Raw genomic sequence first — 21,316 nt, forward strand, 5'->3', positions numbered from 1 at the left:
ACGGAAATGACGCATATTGAATGACTGACAGACTTGCTCAGCCAATAAAAATAAAAACATAATTTGATTTAGTAATTTTGTCTAGCAGATGCAGCTGATTGATTAAGAATTTGATGAAATGTGTTCAATAATAGGACTAGGAACGACGTAACGTTGAGCAGAGGTGCAGTGCCCAACTATGTGTCCAATTCAATTCGATATAGTTTCAAAATGCACACATGATTTTACAACACTGTTATACAAAGATGAAAAAGTAGAATATGAGCTTGGGGGAAAATATTGTATCCATTCAACTAATCAGTGGCAACAAAAAGTCCAGCATTACACTCCATTCTCCATTCACATGCTGTGATAGCTTTGTGCTTTAGTAAAATTCTAACATTATATCCATGATCGCTAACAATTCCTCCATTCATGAGAAAGGATCTAGCAAGTGAGAGGAAAGCCCCTTGAGAATGAAATTGGCTACAATAACTTTATACTCCTATCATTATCCTCATCTCTACTCAGATGGATAACAGGCTTTTGGTTTCAACTCCCAAACATATCTACACCTTCATTCTAATGCATGCCTATCGTACATATTGTACGAAATCATTTTAGTATTATACAGTTATACATACAGTACATGTATTTGGTTGATTAGCAATCTTATAAGCATAAATGAAAGGTGTAGATTCACTCTGAAAAAAGAATAGTTCCATGTGTCTGAAATGTGCTCCCTTTCCTCCCTGACCTGTTATGCTGACTAACATGTCTTTTGGCCCCAAAAAAGAAATCCTTCTACAAGCAGACCCTCCCATGCTGATCCAAATTTAGCATACCTCTTATGGAACAATAATCCCGCCCCCACCTACTAGTTTCGATCCAGTGGGTAGGTATAGGGGGATATAAAGGGCACAAAGTGATTTGGGCTGCACTAGTCTTCCTGTGTTGACTCAGCACACTGTACGCCCCTGACCACATGAAACACTTGTCAGCCTGTGTGGTTAACATTGTTCCAGCCCACAGCTTTTGATGAGGAAACTGTGAATCATACCTCAAGAGAGGTTAGAGGTACAGCGGGACATACAATATAATTCTAAAGTGTTCCATTTAATTCTGTGGGAAGTGACCCAGCCTTGTAAGAGTCATCAATTTGCATCCATGGATATGGGACATTCCCTCTTTACATGCTTTAATTCAAACATGAAACATGGTGGATGATTGGTTTAGGAATATAATGTATCTTTTTGTTGGTTTGTTTGTTTTTTAACCCTTGTTTAAGAAAATAAGCGGACTGAGAATTCTCCTTTACGGGAACAACCTGGATATGAGTAGCAGAGGAGGAGGGGATGTGCTCCAGTGACTTTGTTTTCCAAAGAAACCATGCCCTTGGGTAAGGCACTGGTCTGACGTCTCTCTCTCCCCAGCAGACTGTTAGGAAGGCCTCACCTGAATCCTCCACCACAGGTCCATTCAGCACAGCCATGTCTCAGCATGTTTTGACTGCTTGGTATGCATTGATCTTGTGTCTGTGTGTGTGTGAGAGTGAAAGAGAGAATGTGTGAGTGCATGGTTGACTGGGGAGAGGGTTCTTCAGAGACATGCCCAGACTATCCGGTTCTCTTTGACTTGTTTTGAGTAAGCACTCAAAGAACCCAAACCCATGCAGGTACTGCATTGTGCCGTTTCCACTGCAATCTGAATTGTAGGCGCAGACAAGGAGGGAGTTGAGGCCACATTTGGTATGGGTGAGATTTATTTGGACATAGTGTTTGTGTCAGATATTAGGTTTGTATGTTATGATGGCTAATCCCATGTTCCATATAATCCTGTGATGTTTTATAGAGATGAGTTGACTAGTTTTTCGTGACAGATTTGTTTCTAGGTGCCAATATTATGAGTTGACTGACATTAGATGGGCAATGTTGGTGTCTTTATGCAAAGGTAAATGAATGCTAAAGTCACAACCCAGGGAGTGGGAAAAGATAATGAGAACACAACTTTTTCAGTATTGCTCGATTCAAAAACTCATTAAAATCTAAATGTCTGAGCAGTGTGTGGGCAAGGAGGTGATAGTGTGGACGGGGATAAACTAGATGACAAGAAATGAGGAGCAATATTCTGCCCTTGAAAATTACATTGAGGGATTGAATGAATGTGCTGAATCATGAATCATCTCTGAATGTAACGAAAACTCCTGAAAAAAATGACTTTCTGCACTCTCATACTGCTAGTCAAGCAGTATAGACATGACTAAATACAAAAAGCGATAAAGCAACAGCTTCCTCTAGTGACAGGACTGCTATACAACAACAAATGTAACCTTAAATTAACTAGGCAAGTCAGGTTAAGAACAAATTCTTATTTACAATGACGGCCTACACCGGCCAAACCCGGACAACGCTGGGCCAATTGTGCGCCGCCAACCACGGCCGGTTGTGATACAGCCTGGATTCGAACCAGGGTGTCTGTAGTGGACACCTCTAGCACTGAGATGCAGCGCCTTAGACTGCTGTTATATTCTTCTAGAATCAATGGGCATATATAATTAATTTATAAGTCCAAAAATGGATGTAGCAACCTCAGATTGCCCCTTTAAATATAAATGAACACAGTACATAAATAAAAGCTAATGAGAGTTTCATATTTTATTTACTTTTCAATCTATGCACTACAACATTTCTATTAAAAAAAAAATATATATATATTCTTTTTTTTAACAATCGTTAATATTTTACCCCAAAAAATTCAACAAACATGTACACCTCATGCTAAATAAATAATTCCATAAATATACATCTTGGACCATCTGTCATATTGCATCAAAGAATCAGCTGCTTCGATACATTGTGGTTACATTAGTGTTGTGTCACACTTAATCCATGAATCTATTACCATCCCATTTGATGGTGACATATTGCAATAATTCACATATAATATATTTACAAATAATTTGTCTTCCTTTATTTGAAGACACTAAAGGTCACCCTAAACATACTGTATATATTTATCCCATACCAAAAACAAAAATCAAGGTACAGTAGACATTTCTCAAAATATGTTTTGGGATCCATGTTTTTGAATTACAATGACAAGTGCACTTGGGTTTCTTTCATTTCCACCAGTCTCTTTAGGTCAGGGGTGTCAAAATAAATCCCTGGAAGGTCGTGTGCTTGCTGTTTTTTGTAATTTATGTCAAATTAAGGCCTAGAGAACTAGATGAGAGGAGCGAAAACACAGACACAAGACGCTCCAGGAATGAGTTTGACAACCTCTAGTTTAGGTCCTGTTCATTACCCAGTCAGAGTAAATCAGATTAGGAAAGCCATCAAAAATGTAAATACTGTATTACAGCAGATGTGTGAGAGAAAACATCATGCCGTGATAACAAATGAAAGAGGAACTTACTTTTCCTTCCAGATAAATAGTAACAAGAAATATTGTTTAAATGTGACATCCATGGAATGCCAACTTTAAATACATTGATTGAAGCAGGATCAGCAGAGCAGAAATCATTGATTGAAGTGGAACAAATGTCCCAACGACTCCTTTTGACGTTTCAGTGTGACCAACTAGTATCTGTAACTTTTAAAAACTCTTGAGATTACCACCATAATAGCACAAAATACAACCAACGGCCAGTTTATTAGGTACACCACCCTGTTCACAAAAACAGATCGCTCTTACAGACAGTAAGTCATTTGGCCTGCTATATAAAGCAGACAGACAGGCTTCAAGGCATTGAGTTACTATTCGATTGAATGTTAGAATGGGCAAAATGAGTGACCTAAGCGACTTTGAGCGTGGTATGATCATCGGTGCCAAGTGCGCTGTATCCAGTATCTCAGAAACGGCCGCCCTCCTGGGCTTTTCATGCACAACAGTGTCTAGGGATTACCGAGAATGGTGGAACAAACTAAAAACACCAGTCCCGTAGGTGAAAAACAGCTCGTTGATGAGAGGGGGTCGAAGGAGAATGGCAAGAATCGTGCAAGGTAACATGCGGGCAGCAAACAGACAAATAACAGAGCAGTACAACAATGTGCCGAACGGCATCTCTGTGCACAACGCATATCTCGTCAATCCTTGTCACGGATGGGCTATTGCAGCAGATGATAACACCGGGTTCCAGTCCTATCAGCTAAAAACAAAAAGAAGCGACTCCAGTGGGCACGCGATCACAACACTGGACAATTGAGGAGTGGAAAAACATTGTCTGGTCCGACGAATCCCGGATCCTATTGCGTCATGCTGATGGCAGTCAGGATTTGGCATAAGCAGCATGAGTCCATGGCCCCATCCTGCCTGGTGTCAACCGTACAGGGTGATGGCGGTGTAATGGTGTTGGGAATATTTTCCTGGCACAGGTTAGGTCCCTTGATACCAGTTGATCAACGTTTGAATGCCACAGCGCAACTAAACATAGTTGCTGACCAGGTGCATCTCTTCATGGCTACTGGGGGGGGTCCAACCCAGTACAAGATGGGTGTACCTAATAAACTGGCCCCTGAGTGTATATTCGTTTATGAAGTTTCCCCACTCTCTTTTGCAAAATGCACAGTCGATCCTTGCTGAACAAATTAATTGACCTGCTCACGTCACAGCGTCGAAAAGCTCGACAGACAAACAAAGATGAGGTTGGTGTTGTGTGTGCTTTTGTTAGACAGCTGCCATGTTTGCAGAGTGAGACAGACGGCACAGCAGAGCAGAGCAGACAAGACACTGTCCTACAGTAGAACACACCGTTGCTAACCAACTCAGCCTTGAGCCCAGCCCTCGGATTCTGGTCACCATGGTAACACTGTCACAGCCCGTCCATCATGGCCAGAAGGTCATCCCCTTTACTGTTGGCACTCGATGAGCATGGCTCACTAGCCTCCTCCGTGAAGTCCCCCATGATCTTAGCCAGTTCTGCATTGGCTTGCTGGTTCTGAAAAAGAAGGAAAGCCACCAATGGCAGATCTGAAAGGTCTTGATTGGGGAGGGGCTTACATTTGATTACGGTACATCATGTTAGACTGGCCCATCCTGATCGTAGTGCAGCTCAGATAACCTAGACTGTCAATTACAGAAGCTATTCTGTAAGTGCTAAGAGATGACTGCACAGGTGGAGTAAGTCTCCTGTGACAGGTTTTCATGGGGGACCTGGTTACACCACAGCATGTACAGTAGGACAGTCGCAATCTATGAAATGCGTCCATATCATCCCTTCAAGTTACATAAAAGCATGTTATATGGTTGAATATTTATCTAGCCTCTGTGACAGAAATAATATAGGTTAGAATTAACTTTACCTTAGTCGCTTGGATTTTTATGACGTCATATGAAAACTCGTCTGGTCTCGATATCAAGGCCTCCCTGAGAGGAAGACAAATCCACATTATTGTTAAAGGCCCAGTGCAGTGAAAAACTATATTATTCTGTGTTTTATACACTGTGACCAAACATACGTGGACACCTGCTCATCTAACAACTCATTCTAAAATCATGGGCATTAATATAGAGTTTGTCCCCCGTTTGCTGCTATAACAGTCTTGTGGGAAAGCTTTCCACTAGATGTTGGAACATTGCAGCAGGGCACTGAAGTCGGGCACCGATGTTGGGCGATTAGTCCTGGCTCGCAGCCGGCGTTCCAATTCATCACAAAGGTGTTCAATGGGGTTGACATCAGGACTCTGTGCAGACCAGTGAAGTTCTTCCACACCAATCTCGACAAACAATTTCTGTATGAACCTCACTTTGTGCAAGGGGGCATTGTCATGCTGAAACAGAAAAGGGCTTCCCTAAACTGTTGCCACAAAGTTGGAAGCACAGAAGCATCTAGAAAGTCATTGTATGTTGTAGCGTTAAGATTTCCCTTCACTGGTACTAAGGGGTCAAGCCCAAATGAAAAACAGCCCCAGACTATTATTCCTCCTCCACCAAACTTTACAGTTGGCACTATGCATTGGGGCAGGTAGCGTTCTACTGCCAGCTGCCAAATCCAAATTCGTCCGTCAAGACTGCCAGATTGTGAAGCGTGACTCATCACGGCAAGGAATGCGTTTCCACTACTCCAGAGTCCATTGGCGGCGATCTTAACACCACTCCAGCTGACGCTTGGCATTGCGCATGGTGATCTTAGGCTTGTGTGCAGCTGCTCGGCCAAGGAACCCCATTTCATGAAGCTCCCGAAGAACAGTTCTTGTGCTGACGTTTCTTCCAGAAGCAGTTTCAATCTCGGTAATGAGTGTTGCGACCGAGGACATACGATTTTTACGCGCTACGTGCTTCTGAACTTGGCGGTCCCGTTCTGTGAGGTTCTGTGGCCGATTACTTCGTGGCTGAATCGTTGTTGCTCCTAGACGTTTCCACTTCAGTGTCAGCACTAGCAGTTGACCGGGGCAGCTCTAGCAGGGCAGAAATTAGACGAACTGACTTGTTGGAAAGGTGGCATCCTATGACGGTGCCACATTAAAAGTCACTGAGCTCTTCAGTAAGGCCAGTCTACTGACAATGTTTGTCTATGGAGATTGCATGGAGGTGCGCTCAATTTTGTACACCTGTCAGCAACGGGGGTGGCCGAAATAGCCGAATCCACTAATTTTAAGGGTGTCCACATACATTAGTATATATTTCCACACAATGAGGTTGGAATAATACTGTGAAAATTACGATAATGCCCTTTTAGTGTAAGAGCCATTTTAAAAGACTGCCTGAAATATCAGCCTGTTTTGGTGGGATGGAGTTTTGGCTTGCCTGGTGACATCAAGCAGTAAATTAGTTAATAGACCACTAAGAAAGCCAATTCAAAACCTCTGTCAATAATAACCAGTTTTCAGTTTCCCCTCCCCAGTCAGACCACTCCCAGACAGCCCTAGCAAAATTCTTGGTTGAGAATTTGCTCTGCTAAGAAGCTATTTTTGTTTCTTTCTGACCATTTTTATTGGAAGCAATCACATTAAGGTACTTAATAGTAAGCCAGAAACTATTTGATAATGAGATGAAAACGGCTGCACCGGACCTTTAACGCTGATACTGATTCTTAACACTGACAGTGATTTTTAACACTAGTTTAACTTAACTCAAAAATCAGGTTCAGTTCGTTTCATCATGTTGTGAGGAGTACCAATTTCGTGATATCAAATTGGTAGGTACAGTCTTGTCCCATCACTGCAACTCCCTTATGGACTCGGGAGGCGAAGGTCGAGAGCCATGCGTCCTCCGAAACACGACCCGCCAAGCCGCAATGCTTCTTGACACACTACTTGCTTAACCTGGAAGCCAGCCCCACCAATGTGTCGGAGGAAACACTGTACACCTAGCGACCGTGTCATCGTGCGTGTACAAGGCCCAACCCCGGAGTCGCTAGAGCGCGATGGGACAAACACAACCCGGACTGTCAAAGCCTCCCTTAACCCGGACGACGCTGGGACAATGGGTCTCCCGGTCGTAGCCAGCTGCGACATAGCCCGGTATCGAACCCGGATTTGTAGTGATGCCGCTAGCACTGCGATGCAGTGCCTGAGACAAATGCGTCACTTGGGAGGCCCGGTACTGTTGTAATTCCATATTTAATTTATCTACAATGACACAAAAATACGACAAAACAATGCTCATAACATAAGAGGACTTACTCTTCTTCCTCATCTGTGGCAAAGAGGTTGACTCGGAAGCCACTGTCTGCATTTCCTGGTTTCTGGACTTCCATACCCCCCATTAACCTGGCCAACATGTTCAGCTCCTCTTTTGCCAGGGGGTTTGGAGCTGTGTTGACCTGTATACACAGTGAAGGTGTGCATAATCATTAACACAACGCATGAATTGCATGATTTAGCTGTTTAGGGCATTTTCCATTAAATTTAAGGCTGGTTTCCATTACATTTAAGGCTTAATTACAGATGAAGCTTAGTCTGACTTGGACAGATTGTCCTTACTATAGCCTAATCAATGATGAAATAACACAGATATCAATACTATTTCGACCCTCTGTCAAAAATATTATATTGTAGGACATACTGCAAAATGACATTTATGAGCAAAAATGCAAGGCCTTGCAGGATACATGCCTGTAAGAAAAAAAATACAGCGTAGTGGTTAAGCATAAATTCAACTCACCGACTTTTTCTGTGCAGAGTTTTTGGACGTCCCTGACATGTGTGTTTCTACCGGACGGCTTACACTGTACCTGTGGGTAAACAGAAGCCAAGCACTTGACAAGCTGAAATACAATGTAGCATTACGGGGGGGGGCAAATAAACCTGTCACTGTGTAAATTACTTAACAATTTGCAGTGACTTTTAGCTACCATGTTGATTTAGGCCTACAGTATATGACCATTGACCACAGTAGAGGAAATAGTAGAGAATTTAGTAGTTTCAGTGGGGGTAAGTCCAGGAAGGCCAATGGTTGTCAATACAGTGTGGAGCAGCACATACATGTTGGTGCCCAGCTTGATGACCCTCTCTCCAAACATCTCAAAGGAACCCTCGCGGAGAACACCGGTGTAGTTCCCACCATTGCGAAACTGCAGTCTCTTCACCTCTTCGCCATTGCAGCTGAACATTCTGATGGTAACAAAAAATACACACACACAAAATATTCAGCAAAAACATTTTTAACATCATATCAGGCAACCAATAATTTCCTAAAGATAATTTGCAACTTCTCCTGTTTCCCAGAAGACACTTCTAACAATGCAAAGATGTTTAGCTAAGCGGTTGCAATGTACTTGTAACAGAGTGGTCACTAGTCTGATATCATCTGTCTACACTTTCACATTGTTCAATCTCAAGTTCGCCACGTGAGCTTAAGTTCCTAAGACACAATAAATTAGTTTTAAGCACGGCTGCACTCAATCCCTTGGCAAATACAGCTGTTCTAAAAGTAAGCTTTACTAAATTTAGACAGCTGCTCGTTTAACAACCTCAGTAATGCAATTAGCTTCAGATATGTTGGTCTAAATTAAGCCGACAGCATCAGCTAAAGGAAAGCAAATAGATGTCATCAAAGAGCACAACAGCAACAAAAAATATATATAAAAAAAATAATGGCTACAGCCATATTCAATGCATGTAATAAAATTTAGATTTTGCTCTATTGCAACAAACTTGGCTTGGTTGGATTCGTGAGATTCCATGTTATTTGGGCATGGACAATTATAGCGGTGGTACCTGATAAGTCCTGGGATGTGTGTTCCGTGGGGCACAGGACCCGAGATCGGGAGGACAAAACGTCCGTTGGAATTCTGCACTTTGTCTTTGAGGAAGATGGACACCTGCAAATACAGATGAGCAAAACGTAGTGATAATTGTGTAACACTTTGTATAATCTCTCGTGGACAGACGACTAAAACATAAATGATACTGTAGATCTGTCCTGATACAACGGGATGCGTGAGATAACGAGCTACATTAGTTCCGGTGCTTTGGACAAATCAAGATTTCACCGGTGTTAGCATCTGACCAATTACGCAAGACTTTAGTTCTGGGTTAACCGAGATTACACTGTGTATAATTCATTATGATGGGGTTATAATGCATTGTAAAGGGATAGTTCACCCAAATTACAAAATGAAATAGTGGCTTCCTTACTTTGTAAGCAGTCTACGGACAAGTTATGACAGCAATTCATGCTTTGGTTTAGCTTCCCTGGCACGGTTTTCAAATGCTAACGTTTTAGCATTTGACAAAGTCATGGTACTGTTAACATTTTTAATCACTGAAACCCATCAAAAGATGCCACACTCCCCCTTCCCAACACACTCATCATCTGTCGGAAAAGTTTGAAAATTCTGCGAGATCATGAACTCACCCTTATGTGCATGTCTTGAAAGAAGATGAGGAGCGTTTGCCGGATGAGCTGAAATTCACCACTAGACAAGGGTGTGTACATCTATAAATAAGAGCACAAAACATGCGATGAATAAGAGATCATACTGAACACTTAGCTGAGGTTTGGGCAATTGAAGGTAAGTTTATTGTACCTCTATGAGCTGTTTGTATGTCTCATCAACCTGGCTGAGAACGCTTGGGGTGTCCTTCACAAAATCCTTGATGGCATCCATATGGTTGAAGGACACAAGGAGGATATCTTTGGCCCGCGGGCAGAGGAGCACCTGGTACTTGAAGGCCATGGTCATCAAGTCATACAGCTGTGGGCATTAACAACAGTCATATGGATGATGGGTTATTGTTATGCTCAAAAATAGCTGCTGCCAGTTCATAACGTACACCAGATGGAGCCGTCAGCATATTTAAACGAACTAGGATCATGCTCTGCTGTCACGGTTGTTGTTGGTAGAAATGGAGGACCAAAACGCAGCAGGTACGTGAATGCTCATCTTGATTTTTAATTATCTTCAAAAATGAACATACAAAAACGAAACACGAACAACTAACAAACAGTCTGGCAAGGCAAAGCTCAACACAGAACAATCACCCACAAATCACACACACAAACACACCCTAATATATGGGACTCTCAATCAAAGGCAGATAGACAACACCTGCCTTCAACTGAGAGTTCCAACCCCAATTAACCAAACATGGAAACACACACACTAGACTAACCATAGAATACAAACACATAGACCATCAACCAAAAACCCGGAAATACTAAATCAAACACCCTTTACACAAACACACCACTCCGAACCACATAAAACAAATACCCTCTGCCACGTCCTGACCAAACTACAAAAACAATTAACCTTATACTGGCCAGGACGTGACATCTGCAGGTAGATTTATACAACATTTAGACTTATAATCAGGATTAATACTTCAAAATGCTGAAGATATTCTGTTTGATAGCCTATATAAAACCACAACAGATAGAACTCTTCAATAAATGATGAAAGCTTTGAAAATATAGGTCTACATGGGGTTTTAAGTGACTTGGGCAATTTCCCCAAGTACCTACAATTAAGAGTATTAAGGGGTCACTGGGTAAAGAGGATGTGATTCTGAGAATGTGATGATAAAAGTGTTAATGTTGTCATGACAGCTTCTCAGCTGACTCCAAAATGAGGTGAATGATAGTTAGATAGAAGTTGTTAGATAAATCCCTTTCTCAGAAAGGGGATAACAACTCGATGGCCTTTCACTTCCAATAAAGGGTCCTTTTAATCAGGGATGAAACGGAAGAAAACAGACTGAAACACAGAGGGATTACACATCCTTGTCCAATAAGGAACACCTATTTTTGTTTTCTGTTGCAAAACCTTTTGAAATGTTTTGGTACAGCGTGTCCTGAACATGAACCAGGTGACAAGATTCCATCCATACCTTGTCCATGCTGGCCTGGTTGAGTCTCATGATGGAGGCATGGGCCAGTCGGTCAAACACAGTCCTGAGGGCCTTCTTGGAGTACAGCTCCTGTGGCTTGAACAGCTCCTCCAAAAACTTTTTATTGAACATGGTGGTGATGATGTCATTCATAACTGGCAGAGTGAGGGCACAGGACACAAGGTTGAGGTCAGCTCACAAGTAGGGGACTGGAATAATGATGGTCTGTAAAGTTAAACTCATCAAGATGACATCATCAACATAAACATTGGGAGGTCTTTCCAACTTAAAAGACATATGATTTGTTTGTTTCACAAACAACTACATCTGCTAAAACTGTCATTATTGACTCTTTCTAATGTAGGCGTGCAAATTGGAAAGAGCCGATGATATAACGCAGTCTTGATAGAACTGGGCTCATATTCAACAAGTGTCTCAGTAAGAGTACTGATCTAGGATCAGGTCCCCTTGTCCACTAATTATAATATAAAAGGCAAAACTGATCCTAGATCAGCACTCCTACTCAGAAGTATTATGAATTCGAGCCCTGGATTTAACTGTTGATGTTTGTAGATGTGAAGTCGCCCCCTTGTTTATGATTATTACAACTGGGGTGTATTCATTACGGAAACCGTTAAAGATCCAAACAGAAACAAACTGAGCAATCAGAACGAAATGGGGAGGGACCTACCTGAATTTGTCCAATAGAAACTGGTTGGGTGTAATTTGTGGAACGTTCCAACAGGAATCTGTTCCAAAAACTTCGTAAAGTACAAGGATGCCAACAAAGTAGCATGATCAGTTCACCGAGCTAACTAGTTGCCGAAAAACGTAATTAAATAGCCCACTTCCTACCCGGTATCCTATTCTGCCGCTATACAACTTTGTATGCGTTGTTTGTTGGCAACCGTGTTATTTACGAAGTTTTTGTAACAGATTCCTGTTGGAACGTTACACAAATTATACCCACTCATAGAAACTCTCGTTTGCGTTTTCAGTTAGGAGTAAACGGTTTCTGTTGCATAATGTTTTGCAACAGACGAAATGTTTTGCAACAGAATCGGCGTAATGATTACACCCCTGGCAAAGTCTACCTTTAAAATCAAGAAGTTCCGTGCTCAAAGGAGTCTACCTTTAAGCAAGCAGATATGCATTCTATAGGCAAGGCTTAACGTCCACCTATTCCCAATTGCCCTAAGAAAGCAACAGCCTTTTAAACCATCAGCAGCACTATCAGCTTGCAAAGTTATTTGAAACCGGATTTCTCTTCTTAATGAAGCCCATGGCTGAAATCTCTACAATCTTGGAGGCAGAGTGAATGAATATCTCTGGGCAAAGATTTCATCCAGAGTATTGTATTTGTAGAACACTCTGTTGGTTTCCTTGAAGGCCTCAAAGCAGAGCACGTAGGCCTAGTGATGCATTGCATGAAAAATATCAAAATACCTCTCCTTCTGTCATCCTCTATCCAATCAGCTACAAGTACAATGAAGAATTTGCAGGTTAAAACACAGACAGGGAGACAAATGAAGGTTCTCCAATTTATGGCAACCAGTTTGTGGACATGACAAGGTCAGTGATTCACCTGTAGCTAGTTGAATTCTAGCCTAATACAACCAGACAGTTATGCTAGCTAACTATAATGTTACCTTTCTTGGCTTTGTCAGCGGGAATATTCTGAGCTCTTAGGCGTTGATCCAAGATGTACAGCATTTCTCCACCGAGATTAATAAAAAGCAGGGGTAGCGTCCTCGAGGACATATTTGTCGTATTGTGCTGGATAACTAACGTTAGCTAGCGAAACGTCCCTTCTGCCTTGTTTAAGCGTATGTAAGCTTCCACTTGGTTGCCAGTTCACAAAGAAAAAGGACCAATCAGGTAGCACGTAAGCTAACGTGCAAATATGTTTTGTTTTGTGCAAATCAAAAATTGAGACGTTTTGCGAAGGCTCAACCGTTTATGTTCATTTATACCTGTGTTATGAACGTCACTGAGACACTGGGACAGCAGCCTGTAAAAAGCCTGTAAATCATCCTGAAAAAGGACCCAAATGCCATTGAAAACAAGAAAAAACATAACTTTATTGTATATCTTATGTTCATTCATGGTGCTATGAATTCTTTAAGCAGTACTGTTTGAGGGTAGGGGTCAAATTTAAACAATACAGAAGTAAAAATGTACATAGTATAACAATGACAATTTGTATCAACAATATGTGACATGAGGTTAATTTATCCTCCAGTTGAAAATGTCTTCAAATTACTGTACAAGTCAAACATCCCCATTTCTGATGCGAATTTCACGGGCCATCCTGCACGTCTCAAATAATCCACAGCAACAGGTCATCAATGCATCATTGCATATTGTCCCCTGTAAGAAAATATGATATTCAAATATGATGAGAATGAATCCACCAAATATTTGACAGATCACGAGGCTAATTTATTTGTCAGTATGTGAACTGATGAAACGGTCCCCTTCTGTCTTTCATAATAAAAGGGTGAGACTGGCTGGGACAGGAATGAGTTGCAGTTCTCCCTAGTGTGCTTTAAAATGACATACTCAATGCATGAATGCATCACTATCCCTAATTTCTTTAGGCTCCTATAGGTAACATACCTGAATCCCATAGGTCAATCTCATGTGGGTCCTCATGGCTGTCATGCCTCCTGGAACACAGGCCAGGCACGCGTTCTCACCGTACTTGTTAGCTGTGTAGCAACTTAATGCTAGTGGGCAGATGAAGCCCAAGGCACCTGTATGACAACATTTTACCTTATTGTAAAATCCAGAAAATAGGAAACACTTTTTACTTGAAACACTTGACAACCATTAAACCCTATGGTATGGTACGAGGTAGGACTACTTAGAGATGATACTTAAGGTCTTATTATTTGTCTCAATACTCACAGACTAGGATGTCACTGCAGCAGGAGCATAGCCCAGTGCTCCACTCGCCCGTCTGCACATTTGTCCCATAAGAGCCTGCTCCTGGCTGGTGGGTGATAACTGGGTTTGACATGTCAATCAAATGGGGTCAGCTTCAGTCACCTAAAAACGAACCACATCCAACAGTTAGCACAGTGATTGAAGTTTGATAATTTCCCCATTACAGTAATAAAACAAAACTAGCAGCATGTTATTCCTTCGGGATAATTGCACATAGGAAAGTTCAAATAAAAGTTCCATACACTGGTACTCAAGTAATTTATTTGGTACTCAAGTTTATACACATGTCCATTCATACCCTGAACCACCATCTTACATCATATACTACAACCCTCTCATGTATTGCAATAGGTTTTAATATAATTACATATGTAAAATGGGATATTGTTGTATTGCCATTTCATTAAACAAAGACTAATAATAACTGTTGTATAACTGTCATGTATCATCAAAAGGACAAGACATGGTGTTCAATCTCTGAGAAACCACTTCAAATACTTTGTATACTCTAGTATAGAAATATGCCAAATGTCATACATGTACATCCCTTTCAACTGTTCCTCAGAAACATTTTAGGTAGTTGTTTATTGATAAGTAGTTACTCTATTGTAGCTTTTTCTACATATGTGAGAACAGAGGAAAAAGCATGTCACTTACCTATCTTGTCTGCAGCTCTGAGCCTCTCCTGATCTGAGTCGATACACTTTAACAGGAAGTTACTAAAGCTGTGAACAAGCGCTGGTTACACACTCCTACTATGTTTCTCAAGACAACTCTCAACCGCAGTGAAAACACCAAATTCACAGTAAGACAATTAAGCTGTTTAATGACCTCAACATTCCGCAGTATTATAGGTTTCAAGGTCAATTCACAGGTGACAGATCATGAGTATAACCTTGGTTTAACATAGGTCGGTCGATAAACACCAGATATCTGATGTTCTTTCAGTTCTCGTAAACACGATTCCAAGCTATGTTCAGGAAAGTCATCATATGATTAATCTTACACTTCAGTTTCAACCACAGTTCAACCATAGGGCGTAATGTTATTTTTTCTCATATCTTTCATTAGCATTTTAATCAGCATCAAGCAGAAGTGTTTTATCTCTTTCAATTGGGGGTAGTTACATATCACCATACACAAGTGACTATATGTGGTAAAAGTGAAAAAAAGACAGCAAACAAATAGATTATACAATACATTTTATTAAAATGATTAATTGTGGGTTTATTTGACACTCTCAGGTCACATAAGACGGAGCTCAAAGACATTGCCCACACCAAAACCACATATCTGCATCACTGCATTTATTTGGCCAAATGTGGTTTGATGATGCATCTACTTGCAGAAGGGACAAGAAGAATGAAGACTTGGTGTACTACAAACAATAGGTTATTTATGTTTCTTATTACAGTATAACAATACATGGGAAAATTCATTTTACATGGCCTGGTGGCATGGGTTGGTGGAGATTTCTCCTTAAGACAAATGGAATGGTCGAAAAGGAGCAAACTCCGCTCACTGGGCCATGCAAAACGAATTTGTCCATTGAGAGCAAGACTGAATGCATAGAGTAAGACAGACGTTGGATACTGTAGCAGTTTATTGGGTTCCTGTAGCTGCTGTCCTGGCTGGTTCTGCCAGCGTGGGGGGAGGGGTCTGCTTAATTTTCTTCCTTTGCTCCAGTTTCTGTTTCTGCACCTCTTTGAAGACCTAAGAAAGGACAGTCATATAAACCTACAGCAAAAAGCCCAACAATGACAACAACAACCAAATTATAAATGTCTTCATTTGGGGCGGAAAATAGCCTAGTGGTTAGAGCGTTGGACTAGTAACCAAAAGGTTGCAAGATCGAATCCCCGAGCTGACAAGGTAAAAATCTGTAATTCTGCCCCTGAACAAGGCAGCTAACCCACTGTTCCTAGGCCATCATTGAAAATAAGAATTTGTTCTTAACTGAGTTGCCTAGTTAAATAAAGGTAAAATAAAAATCTTTGCTTTGACTTTTAGATTAAGTCATGCATTAGACTAATGGTAAAAGCCATGGTTCAACAGCCTGCATACAGCAGAAATATTAACAAGAAAATTGCTAGTCTGGTCCCAGATCTGTTTGTGCCGTCTTGCCAACCATACAGTACAAACCACTCTGGGACCAAGCTAGAAAATTGCACTAAGTAAAGTGAATTTAGTTTTGTTGTGTACCTTTATGCACAGGGCCTTCTTGGCCAGCCAGCGTCGGGTGGCATGTCTGTAGTACTCCGGGGGGAAAGTGTAGGTGATGCCCAGCTGCTGGCAGACATGTTCAAAGGCGTCGTAGCGTGTTACCCTGAGGTGCTTGAGCAGCTTCTTCCTGCGGTCTATGGCCATGAGCATCCATCGCTTGTTTGCTTTGTCCTGATACAAAGATGGGGGGCCAAAACACAGAGTAAGAGGTCAAATGGAGAAAAAAAATAAGCTTAAAGAGATAACAATATTTAAGGCTTGATTCAATCCATAGCGCTGAAGAGCAGCACTGTAGGGCGATTGAAATGTAAAGGTAATATCTCATTGATCTGACCAATGCAGCATTCACTGTGAAAGAAGTCGCCGCAAGAATATTGCCTTTAAATTTATATTGTGCTGTAACGCAGCTCTTCATGGCTACAGATTGAATCGAACCCCTAGTCTGGGAACATGTCTTTTACATAATAGAGGAGTTTTTTACTAATTAAAAATAGCATAGTGATTTTGAAACTGTCAAAACCAAACTGTCTAAAAGTGAGATACAGTATAGTGAGACTGCCAAACCTTGGCTTTAACATTTTAGCTGTGCTAAAGGATAGTTATATTTTGCAATACGTCTGCAAAAATGTTGGATACAATGTTACGTGTATACGTTGTGACAGTGTAAATTCCCAGCATGCAGCAGCACCACTACTACTCTGTTAAATGTCATGGTGGGTGTATGCACTACACAGGAAATCCTGTTGACAAACCTCACACCAGACAGGGAGGGGATAGGAAATGAAACGCATGGAAATAATATGCATTCACGTCACTGTTACTATAGGGACTTAAAATTACACAGTCTTGCATTTACCCTTCGCCCATACACACCTTTGTATGTTTGTGCAGGTGCTCCTGGTAGTTTCGGATTTTGGAGGTCAAAATGGCCACTAAAAGGTCAAGAAAGGGGTTAAGAAATGAACAAACAATTGCTGAAATAAGGTGTTTCCTCAGAGGAAAATCACGTTTGTTCACTAGGTCCAAAACGGGAACCTACCCTTGACTTCTGTAGAGCTGCGGTCAGCTTCATCCCTCTGGACTTTTGCAATCAGCTGCTCCGTTTTCAATTTCAACTTCTCGCTCTAGTGACACACAACATGGTGTTTTGATTATGCAATATCCAGCATAGGTATAGAAAAACGGTCGTATCATAATATAAACTATAGCAACTAACAGAGGTATACACAAACTGTAGTTACTCTATTGTAGTTATTCTTATGAGCGCAAAGAGAAAGACTAGATGAATAGAATGTAGTAACAAGGTGAAAAGAACATACATGGCTTGCTAGTTCCAGTGTCAGAAGTCTTTTGACCAGGTCATCAGCTCTGTAAACAACATAATAACAGATCAGCATTAGGAAGAGATGTACTGTATAGTAGAGGTATAGTACAAAGGCAGAGTAGGCCTATATATTGTACAAATAAAGACAGAATAACTATTTTAAACAACATCATCTCAATGCTGTAGTTGTTTGGACATGGGAGAGTTGAACATACATGAGCCATGTCTGCATGACATAAAATACATTTAATTTAAGTTTGGACAAATTAAATGTACATACGTTTGAGCGAGTGGAACAGCGGCATATTCCATTTTCAGCATTGTCGGAGGAAGATCACTCAACTGACTTTTCATCACTGATGGAAAAAAAAACTTAGACAGTAAATATCAAACATCCAAGTGGTCTTAGATCAAATATTTGACCTTGGTCCTCCATACCTGGCTTCTTCTTTCTTATGACACGGGCATAGTTTCTCACAGACTGAATGGTGAAACTCCCAATACCTGGTAAGAATTAAACAAATTATCAAACAATACATAATTACTCTTAGTCCATTGCTTTATGAACCATAGGATGGTGCCAGATTTATGCCTGCAACTACACTGAGTGCACAAAACATTTTGTGCACTCCACCACCCCAAGAACATCCAGACAACTTGGCACAACTGTGGGAAGCATTGGACTCAACAATGGCCAGCATTCCTGTGGAACGCTTTTCGACACGGTCTATGCACTGACGAATTGAGGCTATTCTGAGGGACAAGGGGTGGGGGGGTGCAACTCAATATTAGGAAGGTGTTCTTAATGTTTTGTACACTCAGTGTATGTGCCTGCATGAGAAAGCATCTGTAAGCATGTTCAGCAGCAACATGGTTTGCAGTAAGAGTTGGGATATCTTACTGTAGTAGTACTTGTTTTGATGTAAGCCTACATTTTGTGAACTGTAGTGCTGAGATAATAGAAACAAGAGTTGAGTGTCATGTTCTGCATACATGATCAAGAGTGGTGGAGTGAGAAAAGCAGCTGCAGACACATTGCAGGGGGCCTGTGGGGAAAATAACTCTAGTTCCCACATCCTTTTCATAAAAAAACACTTCTGGCAGACTGACTGATTAAATTATGAGAAATGTATTAGTCATATGTCTGGGTTAAAATGGCATTACCTTCGCACCAGTCTGGTTAAAAATTATTCCTTTCATTTCAGCTGTTTAGATAGGTAGCTACTAGCTAGTTATCGCTACATTAGTATACTATAAGGATCTATTTTTATGTAATCTATTTTTATAATGAAACCATATAGCTAGCCTAGTTAGTACACACAGGATGATAAGGACAATGTAGTAGTGAATTGATGTCCCTATAGAAATAGAAAGCCTGTGTCACTGTGTACACACAGAGAATAACTCGTGTACCTGTCTATCATGTTTGCTGTTGTTGTGATTAGCTATCTGTGCATTAGATATCCTAGCTAATTGCTGCAGTGCCCTCTCCTGGCATACCCAAGGAAGAATTGTACTCACTACATGACTAATGGAAAAGCACATTTTTACGAGGTGTTATGATGATGACAATAAGTGGGGTTTCACACAAAATCTACCTATTCCGTATTTTTCAGTAATGGTTCATTGATTCTTGCTCGGCGTGTGCAGCTAGCTAGTTGACATGCATGCGAGCAAGTGCAGAAAATCGACAAGACGTTTCATTGTTGCATAGACTTATACAGCCTCCTTAGCTAACTAACATATCGCAAGCACACATGTCTACTCTGTGAAATTAGGAGTATAAATATATATTTATTTACCTGTCAATGCAGTCTCATTGTTGCTGTGTGAAGGTCCTGTGATGACAGAGGTGAATGCCCCATGTTTCAATTGGAGAGACGCACAGGTTCCTTTCAGCCTGGATAAAACACCACATTCTCGCAGAACGACAGATGTTGATTTAAGAGCACTTCTTAAAGCCATGCTTGATAACATGGCTGATTCAGAGATGATTTGATATATGTCAGGTATTAATGGTCAAAATGTAACGAGTAAATAGCATTCGTCCCTTACATGAGGATCGCCATTTTGATTAGACATAACTAATCAGACGGAGAAGTCGATTCAGGAATTGAGAAGGATGCTTGAATAATCGTACCGGTATGTTCAAAAAAGACTCTAGCGTTATTGTCCTTGGTATTTACAGTATTTATTTTATTAACGTGAACGAGTTAAATTTTTACAGAATTCTTTTTTTATGAAAGAGTGAAAAATAGTAAACTTTATAGGGCCAATACCAATACATTAAAGGTATTGCACACTCATCCTATTTCCCAAGTAACAATAGCCTTTGAATGACCAAAACTTCAACCATAATATTTTCATGCTATTAAAATGCTCAGAATTTAAGAAATTGTACCTTTTCTCTCATCTCAAACTATCAAGAAGCCGGAAAAAAATAGGTTGAGTGGGCAGGGAGCAGAGCCGGGTTGCCATGTCTGCAGTTTTCAGGCAATTTACGGACTACTTTGAAAACTATGCTGCTGGTGAAAATGTATTGGTCGCGGGTTGTAGGTTTTTGGGCTAATACTAAATTGCACCGCGGCCACCATGGCATCGCTTTACGTTTGTGTTTTATTAATTTCACACTGCTACTGCTGACTAGCATTTAGTTTGCAACAGCACAGGTTTGTATGACCCCAGAGTGTAATGTGGATTTTAGCAAACAACAGCTAAACTAACACAGTTACACCAAACTCTGAAATGACAGATACCGTTTCATTTGTTTTAGCTGTTTTGCATTGACATTTATATCTATATTAATGATGCTGTTGTATGATTTCGCCTGGTCATAAAAATGGCTAGCTGACGTCCAACATGTTAACTCTATGGCAGGAGGGAGATCGAATTCGCATTTTGCAACAATGTTGCCGAGGTCGGAGTGGCAAACAACAAGGTTCATACAAACAGAACCCTCAAGGTTCTTTGCCTTCACTGGTATATTGCACCTTTTTACTAAAGGGTTCTTTAATCTCGTCCAAATAAGCAAAAGGTTCAATTTGAACCCCAAATAAAAAACATTTCTAAGAGTGTAGGATTGGGGGGGGCGGTCAGGATACAACGAATGAGGCTAACAAGAATTATGATTGAAAAGTATGTAGCTAGTGCTAGTTAATTGGTTAGATGTTCTCACATCACTTGTCATGTCTGCCTGCTGTAGCGCTCTCTCAACACCAATGAATGTGCTCAAAACACACACCCCTTCGGCTCCCTCTCACTCAGCAACAGCCTGCCTGCTAATTAGAAGCAATAGGAAATAATGTGTTGAAAAGCGTAAACTCTTAGGGTGCGTTCGTAAATTCACTCTGGCTATCTACTCCGATTTCAGAGAACACTCATCTGAGTTTGCCGGAGTGAAGAATAACTGATTAATTTACAAACTCGCACCACACGTTGAATATGACCGTTATCAGTAAACTCCATGAAAAAAACACCATTAATTTGTTGCCAGCAGCACAGTTAGTCACCAAATCAAATGTATTTGTCACATACACATGGTTAGCAGGTGTTAATGCAAGTGTAGCGA

The 21,316-nt window shown here is 40.9% G+C and overlaps 3 protein-coding genes across 4 annotated transcripts; all 3 read right to left on the reverse strand.

Moving 5' to 3' along the window:
• Nucleotides 1-2,608: 2,608 nt before the first annotated feature.
• On the reverse strand, nucleotides 2,609-13,201 carry LOC106583166 (protein OSCP1). 2 transcript variants are annotated; one of them, XM_014167043.2, is made up of 11 exons: nucleotides 12,902-13,201; nucleotides 12,699-12,728; nucleotides 11,253-11,407; nucleotides 9,950-10,117; nucleotides 9,778-9,858; nucleotides 9,138-9,241; nucleotides 8,403-8,531; nucleotides 8,083-8,152; nucleotides 7,602-7,741; nucleotides 5,280-5,343; nucleotides 2,609-4,915 (listed from the first exon to the last, which is right to left on the reverse strand). In XM_014167043.2, exons 1-11 carry the CDS (start codon nucleotides 13,011-13,013, stop codon nucleotides 4,790-4,792), a joined length of 1,179 nt encoding a protein of 392 aa, XP_014022518.1. In that variant the 5' UTR covers nucleotides 13,014-13,201; the 3' UTR covers nucleotides 2,609-4,789. The 2 variants fall into 2 exon arrangements, with proteins under 2 accessions (XP_014022518.1, XP_014022529.1); XM_014167054.2 differs by lacking the exon at nucleotides 12,699-12,728 and having other exon boundaries at nucleotides 12,902-13,195.
• Nucleotides 13,202-13,308: 107 nt separating this feature from the next.
• On the reverse strand, nucleotides 13,309-14,309 carry LOC123723997 (cornifelin). Its single transcript, XM_045704319.1, has 3 exons — nucleotides 14,163-14,309; nucleotides 13,872-14,008; nucleotides 13,309-13,622 (listed from the first exon to the last, which is right to left on the reverse strand). Exons 1-3 carry the CDS (start codon nucleotides 14,272-14,274, stop codon nucleotides 13,524-13,526), a joined length of 348 nt encoding a protein of 115 aa, XP_045560275.1. The 5' UTR covers nucleotides 14,275-14,309; the 3' UTR covers nucleotides 13,309-13,523.
• Nucleotides 14,310-15,388: 1,079 nt separating this feature from the next.
• LOC106583175 (28S ribosomal protein S15, mitochondrial) lies at nucleotides 15,389-19,847 on the reverse strand. The gene is made up of 8 exons (XM_014167068.2): nucleotides 19,551-19,847; nucleotides 18,187-18,252; nucleotides 18,029-18,104; nucleotides 17,744-17,792; nucleotides 17,464-17,548; nucleotides 17,298-17,356; nucleotides 16,404-16,595; nucleotides 15,389-15,914 (listed from the first exon to the last, which is right to left on the reverse strand). Exons 1-8 carry the CDS (start codon nucleotides 19,723-19,725, stop codon nucleotides 15,804-15,806), a joined length of 813 nt encoding a protein of 270 aa, XP_014022543.1. The 5' UTR covers nucleotides 19,726-19,847; the 3' UTR covers nucleotides 15,389-15,803.
• Between the last annotated feature and the right edge of the window lie 1,469 nt (nucleotides 19,848-21,316).

This window comes from Salmo salar, chromosome ssa02 (genome assembly GCF_905237065.1).
Source record: "Salmo salar chromosome ssa02, Ssal_v3.1, whole genome shotgun sequence".
Lineage (NCBI taxonomy): Eukaryota > Metazoa > Chordata > Actinopteri > Salmoniformes > Salmonidae > Salmo > Salmo salar.

Excerpts from the sequence above, each read along its gene's own strand:
- LOC106583166 (XM_014167043.2), bottom strand. The coding sequence starts at position 13,013 with ATGTCCTCGAGGACGCTACCCCTGCTTTTTATTAATCTCGGTGGAGAA. Across the intron at positions 9,859-9,949 it reads CATACAAACAGCTCATAGAG|ATGTACACACCCTTGTCTAG; the intron begins GTACAATAAACT and ends TCTTATTTATAG. Across the intron at positions 9,242-9,777 it reads TTCAAGACATGCACATAAGG|GTGTCCATCTTCCTCAAAGA; the intron begins GTGAGTTCATGA and ends CTGTATTTGCAG.
- LOC123723997 (XM_045704319.1), bottom strand. The coding sequence starts at position 14,274 with ATGTCAAACCCAGTTATCACCCACCAGCCAGGAGCAGGCTCTTATGGG. Across the intron at positions 14,009-14,162 it reads CTGCAGTGACATCCTAGTCT|GTGCCTTGGGCTTCATCTGC; the intron begins GTGAGTATTGAG and ends GTTGTCATACAG. Across the intron at positions 13,623-13,871 it reads GATTGACCTATGGGATTCAG|GGGACAATATGCAATGATGC; the intron begins GTATGTTACCTA and ends ATTTTCTTACAG.
- LOC106583175 (XM_014167068.2), bottom strand. The coding sequence starts at position 19,725 with ATGTTATCAAGCATGGCTTTAAGAAGTGCTCTTAAATCAACATCTGTC. Across the intron at positions 18,253-19,550 it reads CAATGAGACTGCATTGACAG|GTATTGGGAGTTTCACCATT; the intron begins GTAAATAAATAT and ends AATTCTTACCAG. Across the intron at positions 16,596-17,297 it reads ACCTGCACAAACATACAAAG|GACAAAGCAAACAAGCGATG; the intron begins GTGTGTATGGGC and ends TCTTTGTATCAG.